This window comes from Solanum lycopersicum, chromosome 5, assembly GCF_036512215.1.
Source record: "Solanum lycopersicum chromosome 5, SLM_r2.1".
Lineage (NCBI taxonomy): Eukaryota > Viridiplantae > Streptophyta > Magnoliopsida > Solanales > Solanaceae > Solanum > Solanum lycopersicum.
This window is the reverse complement of record NC_090804.1, coordinates 779615-804292: the sequence shown is the minus strand read 5'-3', so window position 1 is coordinate 804292 and position 24678 is coordinate 779615. Positions and strand designations below refer to the sequence as shown.

Below are 24678 nucleotides of genomic sequence, written 5' to 3'. Positions count from 1 at the left end.
ATATATTTTAATTATAGCTTTAATTCAGTCAAACTCATCCTACTTGGACTCTTGCCTATTTATGACTAGACTAGAAGTATCAAGTAATGGTGGGTGGATAAATTCAAAGAATTGAATAAATGCACATAATCATTTTTTTTTCTCAATGAGTTATTATCATAATATAGTCTAAAACACGTATAATTTTTTTTTTCCAAATCTAATTTCAATGTCATTTCTTAGGAAAATAATAACAATATATGTTTGTGGTTAGGATCCTAACACATAGATTAAGTTTGAATTATTGAGTTTAGCTAGATAAACCAGAAATTTATGTTCAAAAATGACAAGACATAATTAGGTGAACTTACATTTATGTGATTAATCATAGAGGATTAGATGGAAAAATAGTTGATCATGATTATGAACGTCATTAATTATATTGGAATTGTTTGGTGATGATCGACCATGAATGTGTGTTGTTTATTAAATGGCTAAATTCTTACAATTAAAAAACAAACAGAAAAAATCATATGAATGATTCATTAATGACCAATGAATCTCCTAGTTACCATAGGATAATTCCTCCTATCGAGAACATTCCGCGAAAATTATTAGTTTCATTTTTATACTAGTGACAACCTTAAATACTCATTTATTTGATTAATTGAACTTAAATCACCCTCGATCGATTTTGCAACATGAGTAAAATATATTTCTAATCCTCTCAAGTTTAGGAGTGTTTTCAGTATTTCTCTTAATTTTTTATTAAAAGTCTAATGCGTTCCTACAAGAGTTTGATATCACTTGATATGTAATGTAATGACGAATGTATTTACGTTTAGTTAGTCAAGCAGACAAATATTCTCAAGGTTATTAATAATTTACATAAAGTTTACGAGTGTAACTAATATTTCTCTCTAATATTTATTATCTTCGATTCAGGTTATAGTACACATAGTAGCGAGGTCAAAAGTTTTATAGTTAATACTTTTTTTAAAAAGAAAAAATAAACTCGGAGGAAAACGTCGTATTTGAAAGGGAAAATACACAAGTACCTCCTCAATCTATATCCAAAATTTCGGAGACACACTTATACTATACTAAGGTCCTATTAACTTATTTTATAAGTAATTTTATATCCCTTTTCAACCTACGTGGCACTAATTTGAAAAAAAAATAACAAGCATTAGGCCTACAAGATAATGTTACGTAGACCAAAAAGGAATAGAAAATTATTAATAAAATAAGTTCACGGGTAATAGTTACTTAATATACTATAAGTGGTCCCTATATGAAATTAAGTTTGGAATAAGAGGTTAAGGTATAATTAACCTGCTTTTTGAAATTCAAATAATGGATAAATTTGATAAACTTATTTGAAACAATCTCCAAATATTTAAATTTCCTGAAAAGAAATATGTATGCTCTAAACAAAAGGAAATAGTTTCTCCATTAAATTAAAATATAGTAAATATTTAATTTTATGTGTACTTTTGTGGGTCTATTGGTAATAAAAGAATTTATTGGCCGACATTTCTTCTTGATTTGAACAATTTCTAAAAATATCTAGACAAAAATAAAAAATTGTTATTATATTTATTTATTCTTTTTTTAAACTTAATTTTACTACTAACAATTGTAGAAAAAAACTTTTTTTTTCTTTTTTCCAAAGTTGGAAACGTATTCCTACTTTTTCTTCTAAAAATTCTCACAAAAATAGTTGGTTCATACCAAACAATTTACTAATTAATTGTTTATAAAATTTTCTTCACTTCAGTTTGACTTACATTGTATTTGGGATGTTTACCAAATGCTTAATGTTGTCATATAATAGTTAATTAATTATTTATATTAATTAACTAGGATAAAAATTCAAATAACCAACCTATATCGAACTATGAAGATTCTTTATTTAACCTAGTTTATATTAAATTAAATATATTTTACATTATATTTAAATATTTTATTATTATCCAATAAACCAAACATCTAGCAATAGAAAATTCGTTTCATTTTGATATATTTATCTCGAAATTATTAATTATGAGATTGTTATGGTATGTAAAAATAAAATTGATTTAATTTATTTCAAAATCACAAGTTTTAGATTAATAAAAAATTTAACGAAATATCAAATAATAATCTCGTATTTTATCTCAAAATTACTATATATTTCTTATCTAACAGAATAAATTACTCGAATACAGCAATATTAAAATATTTGATATCGACCTACTTAATATAATCTTTAGAAAACCTCATGCTATTAAATATTGAAAAAAGGGAACGGTTCAAAATAAAAGAACATGGATCACACAAATCAAAATCAACACAAACAAACTACATGCTTAACACAACACACAAACACCATAACACGTTTTCATTAGGTATTTCAAAAGTTTGAATAAATATCCAAACTATATTGGTGTGTCTGATACGAAAAAAATATTTTTTCAATTTTTTTTTATATTTAATCGATTAAATCGTATCCTTATTTTAACTTTGACACACCTCATCTTTATTATCATCTTCGTTGTCCTATCCCCACCACCCTACACTCCTTAATTCACCTCACTATACCTTCACTACTGAAAAAACATTATTTTCAATTAAAATTGTCTACTAAAAAATGTTCAATGATTATTCTCATAAGTTTTTTTATGTATAAATTTTTTAGAATAAATTATTTTTTTTCAACATAATGAATACAAATAAATAAATTAAAAAGTAGTACTTATTTAACATAAAAATACATTTAAAAAAATATTTTCTTTCGTATTAAACCCACGCATAACAAGTAGTTGTCATTAAAGTGTTTTAGTTGCCGCCTAAGTAGGTTAACAATTAGGAACGTATTACATTGGCATACTAAACTATATATTATATAGTTAGGTAAAACGTCAAATATATCCATCAAATACCTAAAGTAATTATATTATATCATATCCAAGTAATTAAATAAGCCAAAATAAGTGAATATATAATAAGGTTGTCCTTAATTAGGGTGTCTAAAAACATTATAATATTGATCACCCACCTTTTCTTTCTTTTTTTCCTCCTTACTTTAAGAGATATATTTTGTCATTGTTTTCTTGTTTGGAATTCTATGTCCTATTAATAAAAAGAGGATTAGGTGAATTCTACATATAAAAATATTGAGGGTTTTGTTTTCAAGTTAGGGAAATGAATGAAAAATTATCTTTAATAAGGAACAATAAATCTTTAAAATAGACATTTCAATATGAATTTTAAAAAAATTAAATTCTAAAATAAATACACAACCTATTTTACTTGTCTTTTTCAATAAATAATTCACTTTTTTTTTATAATTGAATATAGGATAAAATTTGAAGTTACTCTTAAATAAATAATTTTATCAAGTTAATTATTTAACTTGAGTTGTAATTAAAAAAAAAACAAAAAATGTTTTGAGTTGAGTGGTTGAATTTTGACTGTTTCTTTAATTAGGAGTGATCTAGGCCTTTGATGGATTCACTCAAACCTAATAATTTTGATTTAATAAATATATGTGACATCATGAAATAGCATTATTCAACAAATATATTTTAAATGCTACTATATTGAATGAAATATGATAAGCTCTCTTTTTTGGAGTTATTTTGAAAATAATCATAATTACTGTTCTTTAAGTGCACGCTAAATAAATTTATCTATGCGTATTATATAATAGCTTGTAAATTATATAGGAGATATAAACTATACTAGATAAATCGTCACATGCGATTATCAAAGTTTTTTCTATTTGGAGATTGGACCCAAGTAGTCACTTCATTCCAACTAAGGCCACTCTAGTTATGCATACTCCATGATAAAGACTTTTAAGTCATGTACCTAAATTTTGACATTTGACATAAAGTTTTTTTTTTTTTACCTAATTATCTCTCTTTCTTCTTTCACTTTCACTTTTTTATGATTGAATTAGTGACTAAAATGGAAAAAAAAAGGGATTTATTTTATGCAAAAGAAGTTGACATCATTAAAGTCAATAATCAAAGTGGCTATTTACGTAAACTCAAGACATCCTCATCAATAGCTCCCACACGTGGAAGATTGTCTCAAATTGGGCCCTTTCACTAAATGGTCCAATTATTCATGACTTGGACCTCTCAATTTGTCTTTTTTTTTTATTGATTGGATTAGAGACTTGGACCCACTAATTCCTAGAAAATTCAATTTGTTTTTAGGACATGGATATATACATATACATATAAGTATATGCATATACAACAAGGATAAGTATTGGATTAGTTAGTTTCAACCATATTTGATCTTTTCTTAGAACACCCAACTTGAACAAGTGAAACTTGATGTAATGTCAAGAGTTTGTTTGATAGCAGATTAGAATTATGCAAGTATCGATTATATAAGTAATAGTAGTGTGAGTATTCGCTATGACGTTATTAGCTATTAATCTTTTACCATGCATAAGATAATACACCAATTCCTTCATAATTACTTTCTTCTTAACTAGATATTAGATGATGTATAACTTGTATAGAAATTAATACATAGACAAGTCACATCTTTATTAGCTATCAAACAACACTATTCTTTTATAATGTTTTTCTTTTCCATTAGATATCCGATATACATTTTGGGATTACGACTAATTTGAATAGGACTTATTAGAGAAAAAAACTTCTTAATAAAATATTTTTTACGTACAGGACTTAACACTTACAAACATCTAGTTAAAGGCGAAACTTTTGGTGGTATACTTTTACCTAATGACTCTTCTTTCTTTCTAGAGAGGAAATATATATAGTACATGGACAAATTCAAATTGTTGGCATCATGATATAAAATAGTCTAAATATAAAATACCAACATCCCAATCGCTTAAACTAAAAAATAGCCAATAAAGGTATAACACATCGTAGATAATGTACGTATATCAACTAGAAAAGTAAATAGTGAATCTGACTGTTTGGGGCGAAGGCCCCTCTCCCTAACTCTTACATATATTCAAATCTATTTAGTAGTTTCAAAGAATTTTCATTCTAGAAGAAGTTGAAGGGTCAAAAAACAAGAAGTGAAAAATGGTGCTGGTTCAAGAAATTTCTACTTATCAATGATTTCTTAGCCATTAATATCAATTTAGTGAGAGGGGGGACCAACTAAGCAAGTGTCAAATGAAAAGGATAGAAAATGTTTCTACTTGAGTATTTTGATACCTTAATGCTAATATATATAGGAACACTAGTGAAAGAAAATAAATATTGAAGGTCAATAATCATGTTGCTTTTTACATTTGGCATCTTCATTTTTGGACCACTCTAAATTATCATCATAAGATAACACCTTTCACACAATTCTCACCTTTTTTTTTTTTACTTTGGCAAGTGTTGATAACCACTCAAAGGTCATTTATTTTTAGAATGTAGATATATTACTTCTAGAAGTGTGAATTAGTAAATTATTTCCAATAATTGTATGTAACTAAAGTATTATTAATGCATTGAACAAACTTAAATAAAAGCATGAGAAAAAAGAGAAGCAAAAAAGAGTGAAAAAGAAAAAAAGCATTTTCTTTTCTTATGTAGCTCATATGTAACTTACTATTCTACTTTTGCCACTTGCATGTAACCAAATATTATCTTATTAAGAAGTAAAGCCCATTTGGGAACATACTAAAATCTAAAAGCCCATACAGAAGAACATACACATTTTTCTCTCAAGAAAAAATAAGATGGTTGATGAATATTCAAGTTGTAATAAGATTGAACCAACTTTATAAAGTTAAATTATCATTGGTAAAACTGTCTTTAACAACACAGGCTATGATTTCATAGTGCTAAATCAACCTAGTGTAATACTGGAATATATAGAACACCATTAAGTATCCCCTCTCGCACGAATAATGGAAAAAATACGAAGAGACCTCGAAAATAAAATATCAAAATTTGTAAAGGGATTACAAAAAAAAACATCAGCTAACAACAGGAGGATCTCTATACAGTCAAAAAGTTGCTCCAGCGTTAATTTGACTATGCCTACGCGATACTTCCCTGCTTTGGATATAGGCAGTCGGCATCCCAACATGCTTGAAGCAGATAGATTGAATATCAAAATTTCAGTAACTTATTCATCATCAGATGAATCTGAATCAGCTGGCATCCTTACATCGTCATCAACAGTTGTGTCCTGCACGAACATCAGGTAACATCGATCATTTGAGAAGAGGGAGATTGTCTTACCGCCTCCAGTAAGCATAAAGATCTAATAACTAGTATTATTAACTAATAAGGATAGTGAGTATTGCAAAAAAGTTCCGAATCTAGGGAACACTTTGTTATATACAAGGAGCTTCTCCTATTACAGTGTTTAATTCACAAGCATGGTGTCTGGTAAATTCAGAAAGTTAGGAGTAAGTTATCCTTACCGGATTCTTATCCCAGTCCTTTAATTTGGGATTAGTCAGCATGTAGGTATCACGTAGAGGAGCCCACGCGGGGCCTTCATCTTCCAAAGAATTGGATGCACCAGCCTGCATGAAATTAAACTACAGAATAAGGGAAAAAAGCAATAATCTGGTATGAAAATGACTGGCCTGCATAGGTGAAACTTGAAAATGTTCTTTTTTGGACAAGCGCTTGAAAAATATCGACTCAAAAAATGATTGGTAATTGTAAAAAAGCACCACAATATATCACATTATTTGATGTACCTTTCATTTAGGACCAACTCATTCAAGTATGAAGCAAATGTAACAACAGAAAAATAATATGAAATAAATATAGAACCAACTAGAGACAGCATGAAAATACTTTTTTCTGAATAGACCCATTTTTGCTCTTCCCGTCCCCCTCCACCCAACTCAAAAAACAAAAGAAAACGATCGTCCAAGACAAGATAACTATACGAAACAATGTTGTAAAATAATAAGAGAAAATTCCCAAAACGATCATCATAATTCTGAGAGGGAGAAAAGAGTTGACCTTTGATACAGTTGTTTGTGATGGTGCCTTGCCCAATTCAGAGAAAAAGACTTCTCTTCGTCGCTTCTTTATTACTATACATCAGAAAATAGAAGTTATTGTATTGGATACAGAATAACAGCTCTAAAGGTAAATTTTAACCAAACTAATCCCAATTGAATTATCAAGAATTTGTGATCCATTGCAGTTTTTAAAGACGAGAACTTGCAGTTGATCCCATCCTTACTTCTACCATGTGAACAGCAAAACGGCATGTACAGAGTTCTCAGTTCTTTTAAAAAAACAAAAACTTTTTATAAAGAAAATTGAGAACCGATCATATAATCCATGTATCAGTATTTTGCCCTTACCTTTCTCGTCCTTTGCCCTTGAGGGATTTAAACCTTTTTGAGCATGTTGTGCTTTGTTAACCTGTATCACATACACAAACAAAATTGAGCTAGCTGAAAGTAGCAAAAAACTTTTTTATAAAACAGAAGCATTGAGTTTGAATGTGTACTGCAACTTACAGCATTGAATAACTTGACAACTGATAGTACCATAGTGCCCCAAAAAAAATTAAGGACAAAGTTAGGTGGATCTAATAGAAAGGTTATTAATGCATTTACAAAACTAATTAAGTTCCCGACACAAGAAGAAGAAATTGATTACCTCCCTTTGTTGCAACTGCTATCAGAGACTTTTCATAGGTGTCCAAGAAATTAGCAGGTTTCTCATGTCCCTTCTCTCTTATCTTTTACACAAATGTCAAAGATTAGAACAAGTCCCAACAATACACTAACAAAAAACAGGAAACTTAGCAATTAAATGAAACCAGACAGGATTACCAAGTGCTTCTCCTTTTTTGCCTCCCCTTTAACCTTTCGTTCTACATCTTCTTCAGCAAGCTTCTCCGCAACAAGCTTCTTGTGTGCTGATAAGACAGGGCCCTGCAGGTTAGGTTCATCAAACCAACATATTTACCATTAATTTCTCCAAAACACTTCCTCTACGCAGTAAGTATGAGCTTGAGGAGCTTTTGAACTATAATTTCATTAGAATCTAGCTTACATGCTAGTAACTGAATAAATGCATTAAAAGGTGTATAAAGGGTCTCTTTTATCTGTGGAAACAAGTATCATTTTTCTTGCGAAAGAAGAACAAAATGTTTAATTTTCCTGCATAGCTATCTTGTTTTTTACTCCAAACATGCATAGTTTTGTCTCAAAACCAAACACTCATAGAAGAAAGATATCTCAAACACCAAGTCCAGATGTCCATTAAGGAACAAAACAAAATAAAATTATTTTGAAGTCCTATAACTTCGGGAAAAAAAGAGGATAACACGAAGCCAACCAACTAAAAAATGATGGAGAAAGCAGGTCATTTACCAGTATATCATCAGAAGCAGACTTCTTTAGAATCTTTTTGAACGCCAGTCTGAATGCGTTACAACCATCTATAAACTTTGTAATTCCAGGCTGAACTTCTCCATCTTCATCTTCAGATATCTCAATTTCCTCATTGAGATCCTCTTCTCCATCATCTGCCCATTCCTCATCAAAATCCTCCTCCTCTTTACGATATGACGTGGATTTGTCTCTACCATATGATGTGGGTTTCTCTTTACCATATGATTTTGGCTTGTCTTTACCATATGATTTGGGCTTGTCTTTACCATATGATGTACGTTTAGCTCTAGTTACAGGGGAAGGCTCCCCATCATTATCATCTTCATTATCAGAGTTATAGTCTCTAGCTCTCTTCTCAAAAAGCTTCTTCATTTTATTGTCTATTTTTACTCTTTTTTCACTAAATGGCGCACCCTTTTGCTTCTTCTTTCCCTTACCCCCTTTCTTCCTGAACTCCATCTTTCTTTTCCTAAAACATTTTGTAGCTTCCGAGACTGATTCTTCAGCCATAATGTTCTATCGTGTGTTTACACAGCTTAAGCTGCAGCATTAGAAGTTAGGTCAGCAGTAGAAAAAGGAAACACAGCACACAAACACAACTACAACCTAGATAAGCATAACCATAAATTACCAATAATAAGAATAGAGTTTAAAGTTTTGCAGCTACAGAATTAAAAGGTTCAAGGTTCAGAGTATACGGGATAGTGCCTTATACTATTCAGGCTTTGAAATAATCAAACTTCATTTGCACTTATGTATCTATACGTTCTCGTTTTGCAGAATCTAAATGCAGAATCAATACACACGAGCAAAAACAGATAAATACCGAATACATAAAACACAAAATAATAATATTGGATAACTTCACATAATCTCTAACTCAAATATGAGAAATTTATCAAGCATAGAACAAACAACATCAACAAGCAGAAACTGAATTCACGTCTTCAACAAGCAGAACTCTCAATTCAATTATAGTGTATATAGTTAATCTACAATTGTTTCTTCTCAAAAAAAAAACTAATAACGACGGAGCTTACCTAAAGACGAGGAAGACGGCCGAGCATCAGCAGGCGGCAACCGGCGGCGGAGACTCAGAGCAGTAGACGGCAGCTCTCAGTCTCGGCGGGTTGAGGGTTTTGGACCTAATGAAGGCGAAAGAGTAAAGTGGGCTGAATTGATGTAATATATTGGGCCTCACGTTGTATACACTTTACCGATTATACAATATAACTTACGTATACATAGAAAATACGGATTATATTATTTATAATACACTTACTAAATATAACTTCATTATACATGAAAAATACATAAACTTTTCAGTTTTTATCAACTCAAGAAGTCACCTCTAAAAGATCCAAATTTTAGATATGAAATTCTCTTAATATCTTATATTTTTTTTATTTATAACACTTAAACAATTTATAGCTGCGATATTTTAATTTTTTTAAGAAAATAAAAAGCGAAGAAGATGACGAGCAGTCGTTTAAGTGAAAATTTGTTCTGAAGATGTGTGACATTACGTAAAGACAAAAAGTTATACAATATATATTATGAAACAATACGTAACAACCATTCAAAGAGAGATAATTAGCAAAATATCGTTCGATCGTTTGTATCATTTAAAACATATCAGACTAAATCATCATTCAAGTTGATGATATTGAGTAATCTAACTAGACATTACAGAATAGTTGATTGATATGATATAGTTTGTGTTAAATTCTTGAATCATCAACATAGACATTTTTGTCTTGTAAAAGAAAGAGAATATGGTTGATCAAACCATGTATGTCATTCCAACTTGCATTATGTTCATGTGAGGTACTCTCATTGTTGCATTTCCTCCTCTACAATTCCTCCTAAGGAATGCATACATGTAATTTATAGTTAGTTTCTTGATGAACCATGAGTTTTTCTTCGCCCTGACGTCTCCATGTCCAAGCAAGTATGTAAATCCTGATTTACTAGCTTCGCGAAGTGCTGAAAGCTCGTATTCCAAACTAGGATCTTCATCTCCCGCTGCTGTGGTTGCTGGTGGTTCTGAGATACATGTTTCAATCTCTAATCTTTGATCGCGCATTAATGGTACTTTAAGCTCATCAGAGTTGTCCATGGGACTCACAACATTGTTGTCAAACTCAGGTTGAGATTGTTTATTGGTTTCTAAAGCAAGATCAAGTGCTTCATTCCTTAAAAACTTCTCAAGACTATCAACCAAAAGCTGTTCAAATAAGTGATGATCTTCTTTCCTCACATCTTTATAGCCATATCGAGCTACACAACGAAACATATGATACTCCTTAGGACAGAGTCTTCGGAACAAGAATCGTTCTTCTTGAGGAACAACAGGTACTGGGATATGCTTGATGCAGACAAAGACTATAACAGAGTGAATAGCTGGAAGGTCCAATAGAAACTGCGTAAAAATCGATGGAATGCCTTGAACTAGTTCATTATAGAGTAAGCCTATCCCTGGTACTCTTACTGTACCTAAACTACACCCAAGTTCATCCATGAAATCCAATGAGATTTTTTGCTTAACTTCACTTTGATATTTCAGTACACTTCCATAGTTCCATATGTACATCACACAGAGGAACAGAGAGGCGAAAACGAGTGGAAGCCAACCTCCTTCTAAGATCTTTGATAAAACAGCAGACATGTACACAACCTCCATTGTTCCAAATATTAAGGGGAAACACAAAGCCAAAATCAAATTTGTCTGCCATATCAGTACCATAACAATTGTAACCAAAGTCGTCGTAACCATCATGACACCGACCTCAGCTATACCTGCAATAGAAGATTCATAATCTCGGTATCATCAAGATAACAAGCATTTGAGTGTCGTTGTGTGAACTGAGAGACTAACCGTATGCGTTGGCTATACTTGTTGTGCTTCTAAATGCAGCAACCACAAGCATGCACATTATCATCAGGAACCAATTGATTACTGGAATGTAGATTTGCCCCATATGCTCTTTTGAGGTGTGAATAATCTTCACCCTCGGGAAGCATCCGAGAGCCATAGCTTGCTTAACACATGAAAATGAAGCAGATATCATAGCCTGACTGGCAATTATTGCAGCTATAGTTGCTATCACAAAAACTGGCCAGAAGAAAGTATCTGTTTGTTCAGATAAAAAAAACGAGTGTCAATAGAGCACTTGTTATAGAACGCGGAAAGTGAATATATAGAGCTCATTAACACGATTATTACTTGGGACTGAATCATAAAATATTCTGCCAGCTGATTGAGGGTATTTCATAAGAAAAGCAGCTTGGCCCAAGTAAGCTAACAGAAGGCAGGGGAACACCACGCTCGTGAAGGCAATCTGCACGAGACAACTTGCATCAGAAATGAAGCGTGTGCTGTTAGATATTATGTTAAGTCAAGTATATGAATGTGAAGGGACAATGGCAAAAACACCTGTATAGACAGCACAGAAAAATGACCTAAATCCGCAAACATTGCTTCTGCTCCTGCTCGTGTTGAATAATCGAGCATCATATTAGTATTCTACATCTCTCCACAGGTTTTTCAGATGAACAATAGGTTACGTACCTGTTATGCATAATACGCAACCACCAAGAGCTGACCATCCGTTGGTCGAGTTCTTCTTAAAGAACAGATAGATATAAGTTGGATTTACTGCCCTTACAACAGTTACATCAAACTTCAGCAGATTGTAAATTCCTATCGAACCCAGACAGAAGAACCACAATGCTAGAGCAGGAGCAAAAGTGAAACCAACTTTACTTGACCCAAATCTCTGTATGCTGAACAACCCGCCAAGGATGATAATTGAAATTATTACGAGAGCATCTGTATGCAACGATCAATCACATTAACGGTTTTTCTATGCAGAAGTTCCCAACAGTACTAATCAAAGCATTTCCATAGAACACAAACAAATCTTAGCTTCTTAGTAGTAAGTCATTTTGCGAGTAACTTTAAAGAGAAAGAAGCAAACTATACCTGTATTAAATCCCGGTATCCTACCCTCCAGTCCGCTAACAGCAGACATAACTGCCAAAATAGAAACGAATTTCAAACCAAACAACATAAACCATCCTGGTATCTCGTTTTGACTTGACATAGAGAAAGATACGTAGAATTCACCAAAATGTACGTTGATCTTATGGTCTTAAACATGTCTCGTAGAAAGTTAGAATTAAGACAGATAGATTGAAACAGAGGGAGTACCTGATATTGCTGGTGTCAAGATACCATCTCCAATTATCATTGATGTTCCCATCAGAACCAAAAGCAATAGAATCGTTTTCAACAACGATTTACGTTCCAATATCTCCTTTATATACACAGCTCTTTGTAGCTCTGGAGTAGGCAATCTGAGCTTAAAACTCGAGATACATTCATCAGCAGGCGTACGATTAGGAAGAAGATTGACATTTGCATACCTACAGATCAATGAATACAACGCAAATGTTCCTCCTACCACATTTAACAAAACAAACCATTACATCACAAGTTGAGAGAGAACAAAAGATAAACTTTTGAAAACTGCCTATGTATATATACCTTCACCATTGTCGTTGGCCTTAAGCACGATAAACACATACTTCATTAGAGGAATGAGCGCGATTGTGTATAACACAATCGACAATGCACCTAAGACATCAACTTCTGAAGTGATGTGAACCTTACTGAATACATCTGAGAAAACATATAAAGGACTTGTTCCCATATCACCATATACCACACCAAGTGTTTGAAATGCTAGAGAAAGAGTAGCTAAAAGAGGCACATCCTGTTTTTATACATGTAATAGAAATTAGTCCAAGAACGTAATCAGAAAATACAATACGATATATTATAAAACAATACGTAACAACCATACAAACAGAGTGTAAAAAATGTAACTAGAAAAGGTTGATAGTTCCACAAAACATGTACAATGAGTTACTTACAAACACCTTTTAAGCGATCTGATTGTATAAATATTTTTTACACTGTGAATACATATAACTTAAATTCTTGTTATCAAAAAGATAATTATTGTTCATAAAAGTTGATTACCAACTTGAATAGTGAGGATTATCTTCTATAACAACTTTAAATAAATTGATTATGCATTTTTTTCTATTGTTAGTATATATTAGTTAAATTTTCCCTCTTATTTTGAGTTCAAGATGCATTAATGTTGTTATTTAGTGGATTTTAACTTTATGGATTCGAAATCAGGAAATTCTACCACAAACTTACTTGATTTTATGATAGAAAAAATACTTATTTAGTGGATTCTTAATATAAATATTGAATGAACTCATAACTTACATAAAAATTCCACTCATGATGTTACTACTATTTGAGCTCTCCTCCAAAAATACATCTTTGCTACTATATAAATATTTACTCAATCAGATTTTGCGATAAACATGATTTTATAACATGATTAAACTCATATCAAACGATAAAAATTCTTTATGCTGTCGATTTACCTTTATATGTTGGCTACCACCATTCCCTCCTTTAATTTGCATAGATTCAACATCCAAAGAATCCACTCTTTTTGGCTTTTTAAGCCTTCTTCTAACAGATCCATAATTATTTTCTCTAATAATCTCTTCATTTTTATCATAAACTTCTTCTTGATTATCATTTACTTCACTACCATCAACCCATCTTAATGATCCACTACTTCCCCCTCCATTACTACCATTTCTTCTCAATAATAATCCTTCACTAACACTATTTTCTTCAATTTCTTCTTTACTACTCATAATTCTAACAACAACAATAACAAAATTAATTATTTTATTTAGTGTACTAAAGTAGTATTACTATTATTTTTGTTTTTGTATCCTAAAATCTAGTTCGTGTAACACGGAAAGTTTTATTTGTAACCTAAAACGTGTCATGTAATAATAACAGAACAAACGAATAATGTTTGACACTTTCTATCAACATCAAAATTATTAAATTTATTTTTGTTTCTTTTCTAGTTTGAGTAAAAATTCAACTTTACCCGTAAACCCCTTTTTTCTTTTTCTTTTTTTTTTTAGAATAAAATACAAAATTAATTTTGGTATTGTATTAGGCGAAATAAGATGAGATACAATTTATAGTAATCCCAAGTAATTTTGTATTTTTTTAAATAGAGATAGTGAACAAATACCTCTTCAATCTAAATCTCAGAGACATACTTGGGCCCAATGCTGATTAACTTTTTTTTTCAAGTTATTGTCACGTAGGTCGAAAAAGGGTAAAAAAAATTACTTATAAAATATGTTCAAGAGGTAATAGGACCTTAGTATAGTATAAATGTGTTTTTGAAATTTCGGACATAGATTGAAGATCTAGTTATGCATTTTACCTTTTAAATACTACAAATCAAAACCTTAAAGAAAAATGAATTTTAACATAACGTATTTTATTATAACTGATAACTTATTTCAACTAACTAATCCTACCATTCAATAAAAGGTAATTCTTTTCCTAATAGGAAATAAATTATAGTAAATACTATTTATAATCAATACTATAACCCAACAATCCATAAAATTAAACTAAACATGACGAAGAAACAAGAAAGGGAACTTGATGCTTCAAAACTTATTATTGAAAATTTAATTGGATTTGGAGGTGTTGGGGCAGTTTATAAAAGGCATTTACAACGAAAGACAAGTTGCAGGTATAATTAATTACTAATTTTTTATTTATGTTTATACATATACTTCCTAATTTGTTTTTTTTCACGTTTCTTGAAATATTATTATTAATCTGAATATAATTTTCTACGTTTTTCTTTAATATTATTGTTAGAGCGACTATAGTAAATCTTGAATATTATTATTTATTAGAATGAATATAGTAAAAATATATACAGATATTAGGGTTATATTTCTTGAATATTGTTGTTCATGTGAGTATAATTTATTATATTAGTGATTATGTTTCTAAAATATTGTAATTTTACTATTACATGCTTAAAAAGTAATATGTATTTATCGAAATTTTGGTAACTTTTACGGTATAAAATATTAATAAAATTTTAAAATGGTATATAAAATTTTATATTAACCAAAATGACAAAATTGCTGGAACAACAGCGGAGCAAATTGCAGAGATTTTGCAAATTTTTTAAATTTTTTTTTAAAAGATAGGCAGCGATTTTCTTTAATTTTTTTTTTTTAAAAAATCACATTATAACGATTTTACTTTTTCTAGCGATTTTGTCATTTTGGTTAATATAAAATTTTGTATTCCGTTTTAGAATTTTTGCTAATATTTTATAGACTTTATGCTCCAGACTCTAATTAATACACATATTTTTTGTTTAGTTAAAGTATTTGATTTGAGATATGGAAACAAGGATTCAATAGACAAAAGAAATCGATATTCGAGGCATTCAAACAAGAAATTTCTATTTGGTGCCATCTTCAAAACTCCAATATTGCTGAGGTATGTAATTAATTAATTTCTCTTTTTATTATGTTTATTTGCAAATTAGCTACAACATATTAATTTTGTGCATGCAATTTATTGGACTGCCGAGTCAAAAGGGTAAAAAAAATTGTCAAAAATTCCAAATGCGATGTCTATAGCTTTGGAATTTGCTTATGGGAAATCTATACTTGTTTTAGATCATTACCCTCAACAAATTTCAACTAGTAAAATTTCATATCAACTTTACAAGGTACTACTTTTACTTGCTCCATTTTTATTAATTATCAAATTCGATTTAGTAACTAGTTTTGTATGCAAATTTCAGTATCAAAGGCCTGAAATACCAAAATGTTGTCCAACTCTATAATGTAAAGTGAATGAAAATCATCAAGATAAACAAACTAGAATATTATATCAAAGATGAAATTATAATCCATCATTCAACCCCATTTGGCTTAAATAACCTAAAAACATTGTCTTTAATTTATAAAAAAAAAAAGAACTGCGATAACTATAGGGCGTAGTACAACTAACTCAGCACTCCTTCGAAATTATTTTCCTTTGGTTTCGATCACCCTCTTGGCGAATGATGGCAAACAGAATGATGCTTGGTGAATCTAGAGAAAAAGAAAAGAACAAATCAAAAGTTGAAGTGCTATTGTTAGATGTGAGTAACAAAGATTCAGTCCAAGAAATAGAATGACAGCATACCTCAGAGTTGTAAAACTTCAAAGGTTCAATGGACTTGGCAGGGGATTCATCGTCGATGGGGTTAATAGGGTTCTTGAAATCAACTGCAGGTCCCTCAGTAGAGCAGAGCATGAAACCAATCATGCCACTGGAAGAGTGATACAGTCGTCAACAGCAGCAGCAAAACAAGTGAAGTATTTCAAAGCAGGTTTGAAAAGGAAATATCTTTGAGTAATTGGTGTTTTTTTATCAAATTTGTTCATATCAACGGAACCTTATTGGATCAAATGATAAGAATAGAAGTTCACCTTGGATAAGTAGGAACAGTAGTCCATGCATAGTTGACAGAGCCTTTGAAGATCTGGCGGCAATTAGCAACAATTTCTTCAATGATGTGCATGTGAAGCCATATGCTCTCAGCCTGCGTAGATACAACCCCTCCAGGACGAAGAGCCTTTGCTATAGATTCAAAGAAAGGCTTTTCAAACAACTCTTGCGCTGGACCTGAAGTTGAAAGAGTGGAACTGTTAGGGAGCTGGATTTTTTCATGAAAAAGGTAGTACTCAAGCAATGACATGATAGATTACCGATAGGGTCAGATGAATCCACTATGACAGCATCGTAAGTTCCGGCAGGTACATTTTTCAAAAATGCAACTCCTGCAAAACAGCAGGAAAAAGGAAACACCAAGAACTTATATATGTTAGTAAGTGAACTAAAATGAGAATCAAACAGAAAGGTTGAGAAGATAACAAGAATCATTATTTGATCTTACCGTCACCAATGTGGAGATTCACACGTGGATCCTCATATCCTACAGCTACATCTGGGAAAAATTGTTTAGCAACCTGTCGGAAGAGAAGGAAGACTTAATTTCAACATCGCATTATGTTCTCCAAGAGCTTAAAGCTAGTAAGTTACAAATGAGATGTCCTTAACATGAAATACATGAATTAGCTCATCAAAACCTTGTAATAACAAGTAATACAGAGAAAGGATAAAATCTAGTAGCACTTCTGGACTAAGATCGAATATGCCATTAGACACTGCTAATACATGTAATTAGAAGACCAAATATGTACCATTTTTATGAATTAGCATCAACAAGTCTGCTTACCTCAACTACCATTTTGTCAATCTCACATATGTCGATCTGTTCGACAGAAGAGTGACGGGATACCTCACGCAGGACACCACCATCTCCTCCTCCAATAACCAGCACCTGAGGAAAGAAGAATCATCTTAAGTTGGCACATAAATAAAAGAAACAAACAGCACCAATAGCTTTTGGCCATTATACGACTGCAAATATCACTCTTCATACACAATTTCTGCAGAATGCAATTACATTAAGGCAGACAAACAAACAAACAATTTCAGCAGAATGCAATTACATTAAGGCAGACAAACAAACAAACAATTTCAGCAGAATGCGATTAGAAGGGGCAAATAAACAAACAATTTCTGCAGAATGTGATAAAAAGGGCAAACAAACAAACAAACAAATGAAGCTTGTAAGGATGAATTATACAAACAGAAAACAGATGTTGATAAAATTTCTAATCCATGGGCTTGATAAGCAATGTGTCATAAGACCTCAGGATATAACATCGAATGCTGTCAAAAAGCATATGAGATCTCAAGATTTAATACTTTCAAGTCATGGTAGTGTAACTGACCTTTTTAGGGTTGGGAATTGAACAAAGAGGAAGATGAGTGATCATCTCTTGATAAGCACATTCATCCCTCTCTGTAAGTTGGATCACACCATCCAAAACAAGCACCTTCCCATAAGTTGATGACTGCACCACAAAAATGAGCAAGCAGCACATAATAAAGCATTCAGCATCTTAAAAAAGAGAAGAAACTAAAACCTTAGTAGATCAACCAAATACCTGAAAAACCAAGACATTCTGGTAATCAGACTTCCCCTGAAACAATATCTTCTCAACCTTCAATGAGTGTGCTTCCCCTGCATAATTCGTTTCCTGTCAGTAACCTCTTCCCTTTTTGTTCACAACTAGTACTAGATTTCCAGAAAATAAAACTAGACCTCAATCCTGAAGTAGATAGGAGGCAAGTTTTCAAGTGCCAAATCTCACTTTGAGAATTTTACAGCAACCACCCGCTCACACACTTACCCCCACAAAAACAGAACATTTACAAAACTAAAAATCCAACATACAGAACAAAGCTGAAACCAATCGCCAACCATCACAACTTTGATACCCACAAGCATTCACGTATTCAACCCACCAAGAATCTCCCAAAAAGACAAACTTGGATACCCAAATAAGGAAAAAAACAAACTTTGATACCCACAAACATCATTAGAGTAATAAACCCCACTAAAATCAGAAAGCAAGAGCAACTCAATTCCTCAAAAGCAGAATTTTGGATACCCAAATAAGAAAAAATCCAAACTTTGATGCCCACAAACATCATTAGTGTAATAAACCCCAAAACCCCACCAAAACCAGAAAGCAAGAGCAACCCAATCCCTCAAAAGCAGAATTATGGATACCCAAATAAGCAAAAATCCAAACTTTGATACCCACAAACATCATTAGAGAAATAATCCCCCAAAATCCACCAAAACTAGAAACCAAGAGCAACCCAATAACCCAAAACTAGAATCTCAGATACCCAAATAAGAAAAAATCCAAACTTTGATACCCACAAACATCATTGCAGTAATAAACCCCAAAACCAGAACCTTAGATACCCAAATAACAAAAAAATCCAAACTTTGATACCCACAAACATCATTACAGTAATAAACCCCAAAACCAGAACCTTAGATACCCAAATAACAAAAAAATCCACACTTTTATTCCCACAAAACATCATTAGACTAATAAACCCCAAAACCAGATATGAATAACAACCCAATTCACCAAAAGCAGAATCTTAAATACCTAGATGCATAAAACCAAAGAAAACTTGAAACAAAAAACTATACAAGAGATTAGAACAAACCAGGCCAAAGGGGGCTAATCTCAGAGAACCATCCAGGTAAAACAGAAGAGATATAAGGAGATGACTCCTCTTTCTCACAACCATTGTTGCTGTTATTGGCTGCCTCCATCTCTGTTTCTGCTTCTTCCTCTCTTGGCCTCTTCACTGGCAATTCAGTTCCCTTCATAAAAGCAGCACACTCATCTGCCATAACTAAACCTTGTCTATTTATAGGCCACAATACAAAACAGGGTCTTGAATTAACCCTTTAACTCAGGTGGATACCTACAATTGTTACCGCAAATCTGAGGACTCTATTCAGACTCATTCACACTCTCTTTCTCTGTACAATGTATATAAGATAAAATAAAATAAGATAATAATAGTAACACAAAATCTATAACATTAAAAAAGATTATTAAAAAAAGGAAGAGAATCTTTTATTAAAGATTATTAATCCATTTTTGGAACATGATTTTCAAATGAAATATGGTGAAATTTTATATATTTATAACTATGAGCTATATAAAAATTTATGTTGTTTTTATCCAAATATTATTAGATGTTAATTTTGAGCGAAGAAAGTATTTATTTTTATGTTATTTAATAAATAAATATTTGTGATAATATTTTTTGAGATAGATATAATTTTATAAAAATCAATATAACATAATCCTTTAAAATGGTACGATCAATCTCTATACTATGGTGATCTTTTCTTTTAAAACTTATATAAAGAAAAAAATGTAAAATTTAAATTTATAGGTCAAGTTTTATATATTTTAAAAATAATTTTAACTTAAAATTTGAAACTTTTTTACTTTTTTAGAGAATTTAAAAATGATTTTTTTTTTTAGAAATTTCCCTAACTAAATGTGATTTTAAATTAGGACCTCAAATCCTAGCATCAAAGGTCTATTTAATTTTATATAGATCAAAGTATAAATAAAAATATATATATTAATAAGTGAATTTTACTTATTGGAGTTGGTAATTTATTTATTTATAAGCTTATGACTTTTATTTTATTTATTTAGTAAAATGATGGAAATACTTTAGTGATTATTGTAAAATGATGGGACGATCTACTCAATTAGGGTTTTTGTGTTTTTACTAAGTATCAGCTTTTGGTCAAAAAGATTGGGCCCACTAAACTCACCCCACAACCCCCCTTTGCAAAATAAAAAAAGAATATTTAATTTTTGTCAAAAGCATCTTTTTTTCGAGTATCAAAAAATTATTTTATTTTATTTGTCCTAATTTATACGACGATAGCTTTATTTCATATGAGATTTAAAAAAGAATGAAATTTCTTAAATGCTTTAAAAATAATAAGAAATCTTAATGATATCACAATAATATACATATATTCTTATAATATTATTGACTAATAAATAATTTATGAACAACAAACTTTAATTTATATATATATTATATACTAATTTAATATCAATTAAGCAGAATTATTAGCTTTAATAATATCAATACAGTATATGATACTAATTTAATATCAATTAAATAAAAATTGATAGCGTTAATGCATGGAAGGTATGGGCTGTAATTTTTTTAAGAATATGAAATTTCTTAAATCATTTTGGATATATGAATATATAATTATTTTGAGTTCTATAGCTCATTTATATAGTTTTTCCTTAAAATAAATCATAAATAGTTATTTTGGTGGAAAATCATTCGTCGAAGTTAAAGTAGACATTTTTAAATGAAATTCTTACTAAATATAAAAACATATCACTTATAAAGGATAGACTAATAAGAAAAGTGAATGATATAAATTAAAATGGAGGGAGGGACATATTTTATTATATTATTTTAGTATTCGATGTTTGGTATCATATTAAAATTTGACTATTTTAAATTTGTATTTTCTTAGCACCATTTGAAAGAAAACATTCCTTTTCAATAATTTTTTTATATTTAAAATTCGAACTTCAAATATTAATTAATTAAAAAGCAACTTTACCCACTATACGGTATCGTCTATACCACATCCTTTGTGATGGTGTAAAGATCTTATATCTTATAAGAAAACAAAAATAAAAAGATTGCATCTACTTTCTACCTACCCCTTCACGTTTTTCACAATCCCAAATTTTAGTACTTTATTCGTGGATGAACTCGTTAGGTGTGAATTACTTGTTTTATATTATTTAATTTAAAACAAGAAAATTTATATATAATAGCAAATTAATAATCTAAAATAAATAGAGTAGTCAGAGTTTGATTCAATTGTACTCCATAGCAAACGTTTGCAAAAAATTAACAGGCGCCTCTCTCCCAAATATCTCGCTCGTCACTCTCCTCCAATCGCTCGCTTCCTCACTTTTTATACAAAAATAAGTGTATAAAAATTGTTTCTAATTGTATAAAGCAGAGAAAAAATGTATAAATACATATATTTTTGTTCCCTTCTCTCCCCTCTTCCAGATCTCGCTTGCCACTCTCCCAAATCTCGCTCGCCATGCTCGCCTTTCTCACTTATTCAAACAGAAGCGAAATGTATAAATTGCGTTTCTGTTTGTATAAGCGTGAGAAAATTGTATATACACATGCAAATACAAACGTCCTATACACTTATAATTATACCAATAAAAATATTCCCCTGCTTAGTTTCTTTGTCTTTCTCTCTTTCTCGTTTTATACAATTTTCAAATTGTATCTAATTTTTCTCTTTCTCGTTTTATACAATTCGATTCAGTTGTATATTCCTTGTCAAGTCTCTTTTGTATTTCTCTCTTTCTCATTTTATTCAAATTCAAATTGTATATAATCATTCTATACACTTATAATAATACAATTCGTTTTATACAGTTCTCTGCCCAAGTGTCTTTCTCTTTCTTGTTTTAAAAACTTCGTTTATACAATTTGCTTCAACTGTATATGTATAGCGAATTATACAGTTTCTATGTTTGCTATGGAACGCAATTATGCAAACTTTGCTATAGCATACAAATATGAATTTTTTATTTGCTATATGTGAAAGTTGCACTTTAAAATATAATATATGTGTTTTATAATTTGATCTCATTTTATATTTGTGCATTTCAATTTTTGGAGTGTACAAATATATATTTAAATTAATATAAAGTCGAATAAATAAACACATAAATTCTACGTGACATAATACAATATAACATTACATATGATATAAATTACTATGTAGAATGTCATGTAGTATGACGTATTATTTTTTTCCATACAGGTTGACCACTCTTTTTGTTTGGATCTCAAGCTTCAAATATTTACTTAATTTTATTTTCTTAAAGATACTTTTGACGGTATATTTTGAAGTTAGAACTTAAATTTTAATTTTTTAAAATAGTAATTTTTAAAATTTAAAGTTATGTTCAGCTATGTATCTCAAAATATCTAAAATTATATAAGTAAAAGTGATCCCCAACCCCCCAAATCTAGTTTGAATCAATTTTTTGAACTTAAAACTTTTTAAACTTCATTCAATTTTTCAGTGATATAAATATATTTCTAAAATTTATGATTTAATGTTAATACAATTTGGGGGATTGGACCTTACCAAAATTGACAATGATTAGGTACATGATTCACATGGCATGGATTTTTATTTTAATTGTATTATCATGAGTTAAAATTATAAGGCTGCCAAATTATTAAATAGTCATTTGCTGTTTATTTATTTTATTTTTTAACTAAATTATGCATGTTTATAGTTTTGGATAAAAATTAATTCAAATTTATATTTTTTCACCTTGAAACGTAACCTCTTATTTTTAGCCTAAAAATTATCTCATGTATGATTCATGCAATAAAGAAGAAAAAAAAATAGGGAAATAAGGATTGTGTGAATTGAAATTTTGTTTCTTTCTTTTTATTACTATTTAAAAAAAAAAAAAGAAGAATTGTTTGAGATTAGATTTCTTTTTCTATTAATTAGAAGAACCTCTAAAAATTAAAGAAATTTTAAAATTGACTTTACCGTTAAATTCCAATCAAACCCCATAAGTAGTAATTATTAGCACTAAACAAAAAAAATTATTAGGAGTAAACATTAAACAATGATTATTCCAAATTAAAAAGAAAAACAATAGTCAATGATGCACATTTTCTTTTCTTTCTTTTTTTCTAATAAAGGGAAATAGCATTGCACGTTTGAAGGAATTTTATGGGCTTTTCATTACTTTTGCAATACTTCTAAAAGAATTTTTTACTTTTTGCATGCTACTAAAAGAAAGAAGAATTATTGACCGATGAATTTAATAATCAATAATAAAATTTATTACTTGTTAAATATATAGAGCGAAAAATCGACGAGTTATGTATTTTATATTTGCAGTGAATATTCTTGCTTTTGTTGTCAAAACGAATTGCTTCATAGGAAATAAAGGCTATGTTTCACAAATTAAATGTCAACTTTATTTGTTGATTTTCCTATGAAGAAAAAAAGTTTTTCTTGTTTTTGTTCATTTTTATTTTTTTTTATTTGTCGAGAAGCGTTAGATAAAACAATTTAAAAAGAAAGTTTCTTTACGTTGAAGTAATTACTTTGTAACTATTTCCCCTTTGTAAATTTGTAGTTTATCTTTTTTCTTTCAAAATAAAAATGGGCCGGGTTGAATCAAATCGAACCAATTTGATTCACATGGGTGATCCGCGACTCAAGAACTTACATTACTAATTTTATTTAGCAATGAGTTAGAGACAAGTTATCAAAAGAATTGTTTACCTCAAATGATTCCACAAAAATCAATACGTAAAAAGCAGTGAACTTCTTGTCAGAGGCTCAAGACTAAGCTAAACCATGATGTTGTATTACTAGGCCTCTTACTTCACTGTGAAAATCGTACTCCTATTTTTTAAGAAAAAGAAGATGATAATCTTCTCTACTCGATTCACAATTTAATCACACTAAATATATATAACCAAACTACGATCGAGAATTTCGCCTTTTAAAAATAACCAGGCCAAACCGAGTACAAAGTTGGTAGCTAACTGTTGTTTGTTTATTGTATAATTTCCTATAATGAGTAAGTTATGGTGGATTAGCCATGCTTGGACTAATTATTAACCCTTTATTTTTTGCTAATATCAATGCATTAGCCAATAATTTCAAATAAGCTTTAGACCACCTTTAAGCTTTATCAAGTACTTTTTGGATCCCAAAAATAGTAAATATAATATGTTTTACTTCATCATGGTGGTTGTTTTCTTATTAAGTGACCTAAACTCTATAGTAATTGAAAATATTGAGTACTAAATAATGATATACTTTTGAGAAGAAAAAAAAGAG

The 24678-nt window shown here is 30.3% G+C and overlaps 3 protein-coding genes across 4 annotated transcripts; all 3 read right to left on the bottom strand.

Annotated features, from left to right (window-relative positions):
- Positions 1-5712: 5712 nt before the first annotated feature.
- On the bottom strand, positions 5713-9542 carry LOC101255093 (uncharacterized). Of its 2 annotated transcripts, XM_004238630.5 has the most exons (9): positions 9373-9531; positions 8312-8873; positions 7769-7870; positions 7593-7674; positions 7451-7470; positions 7292-7352; positions 6942-7015; positions 6386-6490; positions 5713-6147 (listed from the first exon to the last, which is right to left on the bottom strand). In XM_004238630.5, exons 2-9 carry the CDS (start codon positions 8840-8842, stop codon positions 6085-6087), a joined length of 1038 nt encoding a protein of 345 aa, XP_004238678.1. In that variant the 5' UTR covers positions 8843-8873; positions 9373-9531; the 3' UTR covers positions 5713-6084. The 2 variants fall into 2 exon arrangements, with proteins under 2 accessions (XP_004238678.1, XP_069153790.1); XM_069297689.1 differs by lacking the exon at positions 7451-7470 and having other exon boundaries at positions 7573-7674; positions 9373-9542.
- A 383-nt stretch (positions 9543-9925) lies between these two features.
- Positions 9926-14248, bottom strand: LOC101254791 (putative potassium transporter 12). Its single transcript, XM_004238629.5, has 9 exons — positions 13802-14248; positions 12882-13110; positions 12546-12794; positions 12318-12368; positions 11904-12164; positions 11769-11821; positions 11559-11673; positions 11211-11465; positions 9926-11131 (listed from the first exon to the last, which is right to left on the bottom strand). The coding sequence occupies exons 1-9, from the start codon at positions 14081-14083 to the stop codon at positions 10116-10118; spliced, it is 2511 nt and encodes an 836-aa protein (XP_004238677.1). The 5' UTR covers positions 14084-14248; the 3' UTR covers positions 9926-10115.
- A 1912-nt stretch (positions 14249-16160) lies between these two features.
- Positions 16161-19707, bottom strand: SPDSY (spermidine synthase). Its single transcript, NM_001247564.3, is given in 9 exon segments — positions 16161-16366; positions 16461-16587; positions 16748-16943; positions 17027-17098; positions 17215-17287; positions 17557-17661; positions 18119-18241; positions 18335-18411; positions 19419-19707. Coding segments are annotated over 9 exon segments (1029 nt in total). The 5' UTR covers positions 19609-19707; the 3' UTR covers positions 16161-16300.
- Positions 19708-24678: the final 4971 nt, after the last annotated feature.

What these genes read in the sequence shown, in the direction of transcription:
- LOC101255093 (XM_069297689.1), bottom strand. Translation starts at nt 8,842, where the DNA reads ATGGCTGAAGAATCAGTCTCGGAAGCTACAAAATGTTTTAGGAAAAGA. An exon ending in CAAAAAAGGAGAAGCACTTG is followed by an intron (nt 7,675 to 7,768) that starts GTAATCCTGTCT and finishes TTTGTGTAAAAG; the next exon opens with ATAAGAGAGAAGGGACATGA. An exon ending in AGGACTGGGATAAGAATCCG is followed by an intron (nt 6,148 to 6,385) that starts GTAAGGATAACT and finishes ATGTTCGTGCAG; the next exon opens with GACACAACTGTTGATGACGA.
- LOC101254791 (XM_004238629.5), bottom strand. Translation starts at nt 14,083, where the DNA reads ATGAGTAGTAAAGAAGAAATTGAAGAAAATAGTGTTAGTGAAGGATTA. An exon ending in TTTCTGTGCTGTCTATACAG is followed by an intron (nt 11,674 to 11,768) that starts GTGTTTTTGCCA and finishes TGTCTCGTGCAG; the next exon opens with ATTGCCTTCACGAGCGTGGT. An exon ending in AAGTATAGCCAACGCATACG is followed by an intron (nt 11,132 to 11,210) that starts GTTAGTCTCTCA and finishes CTTCTATTGCAG; the next exon opens with GTATAGCTGAGGTCGGTGTC.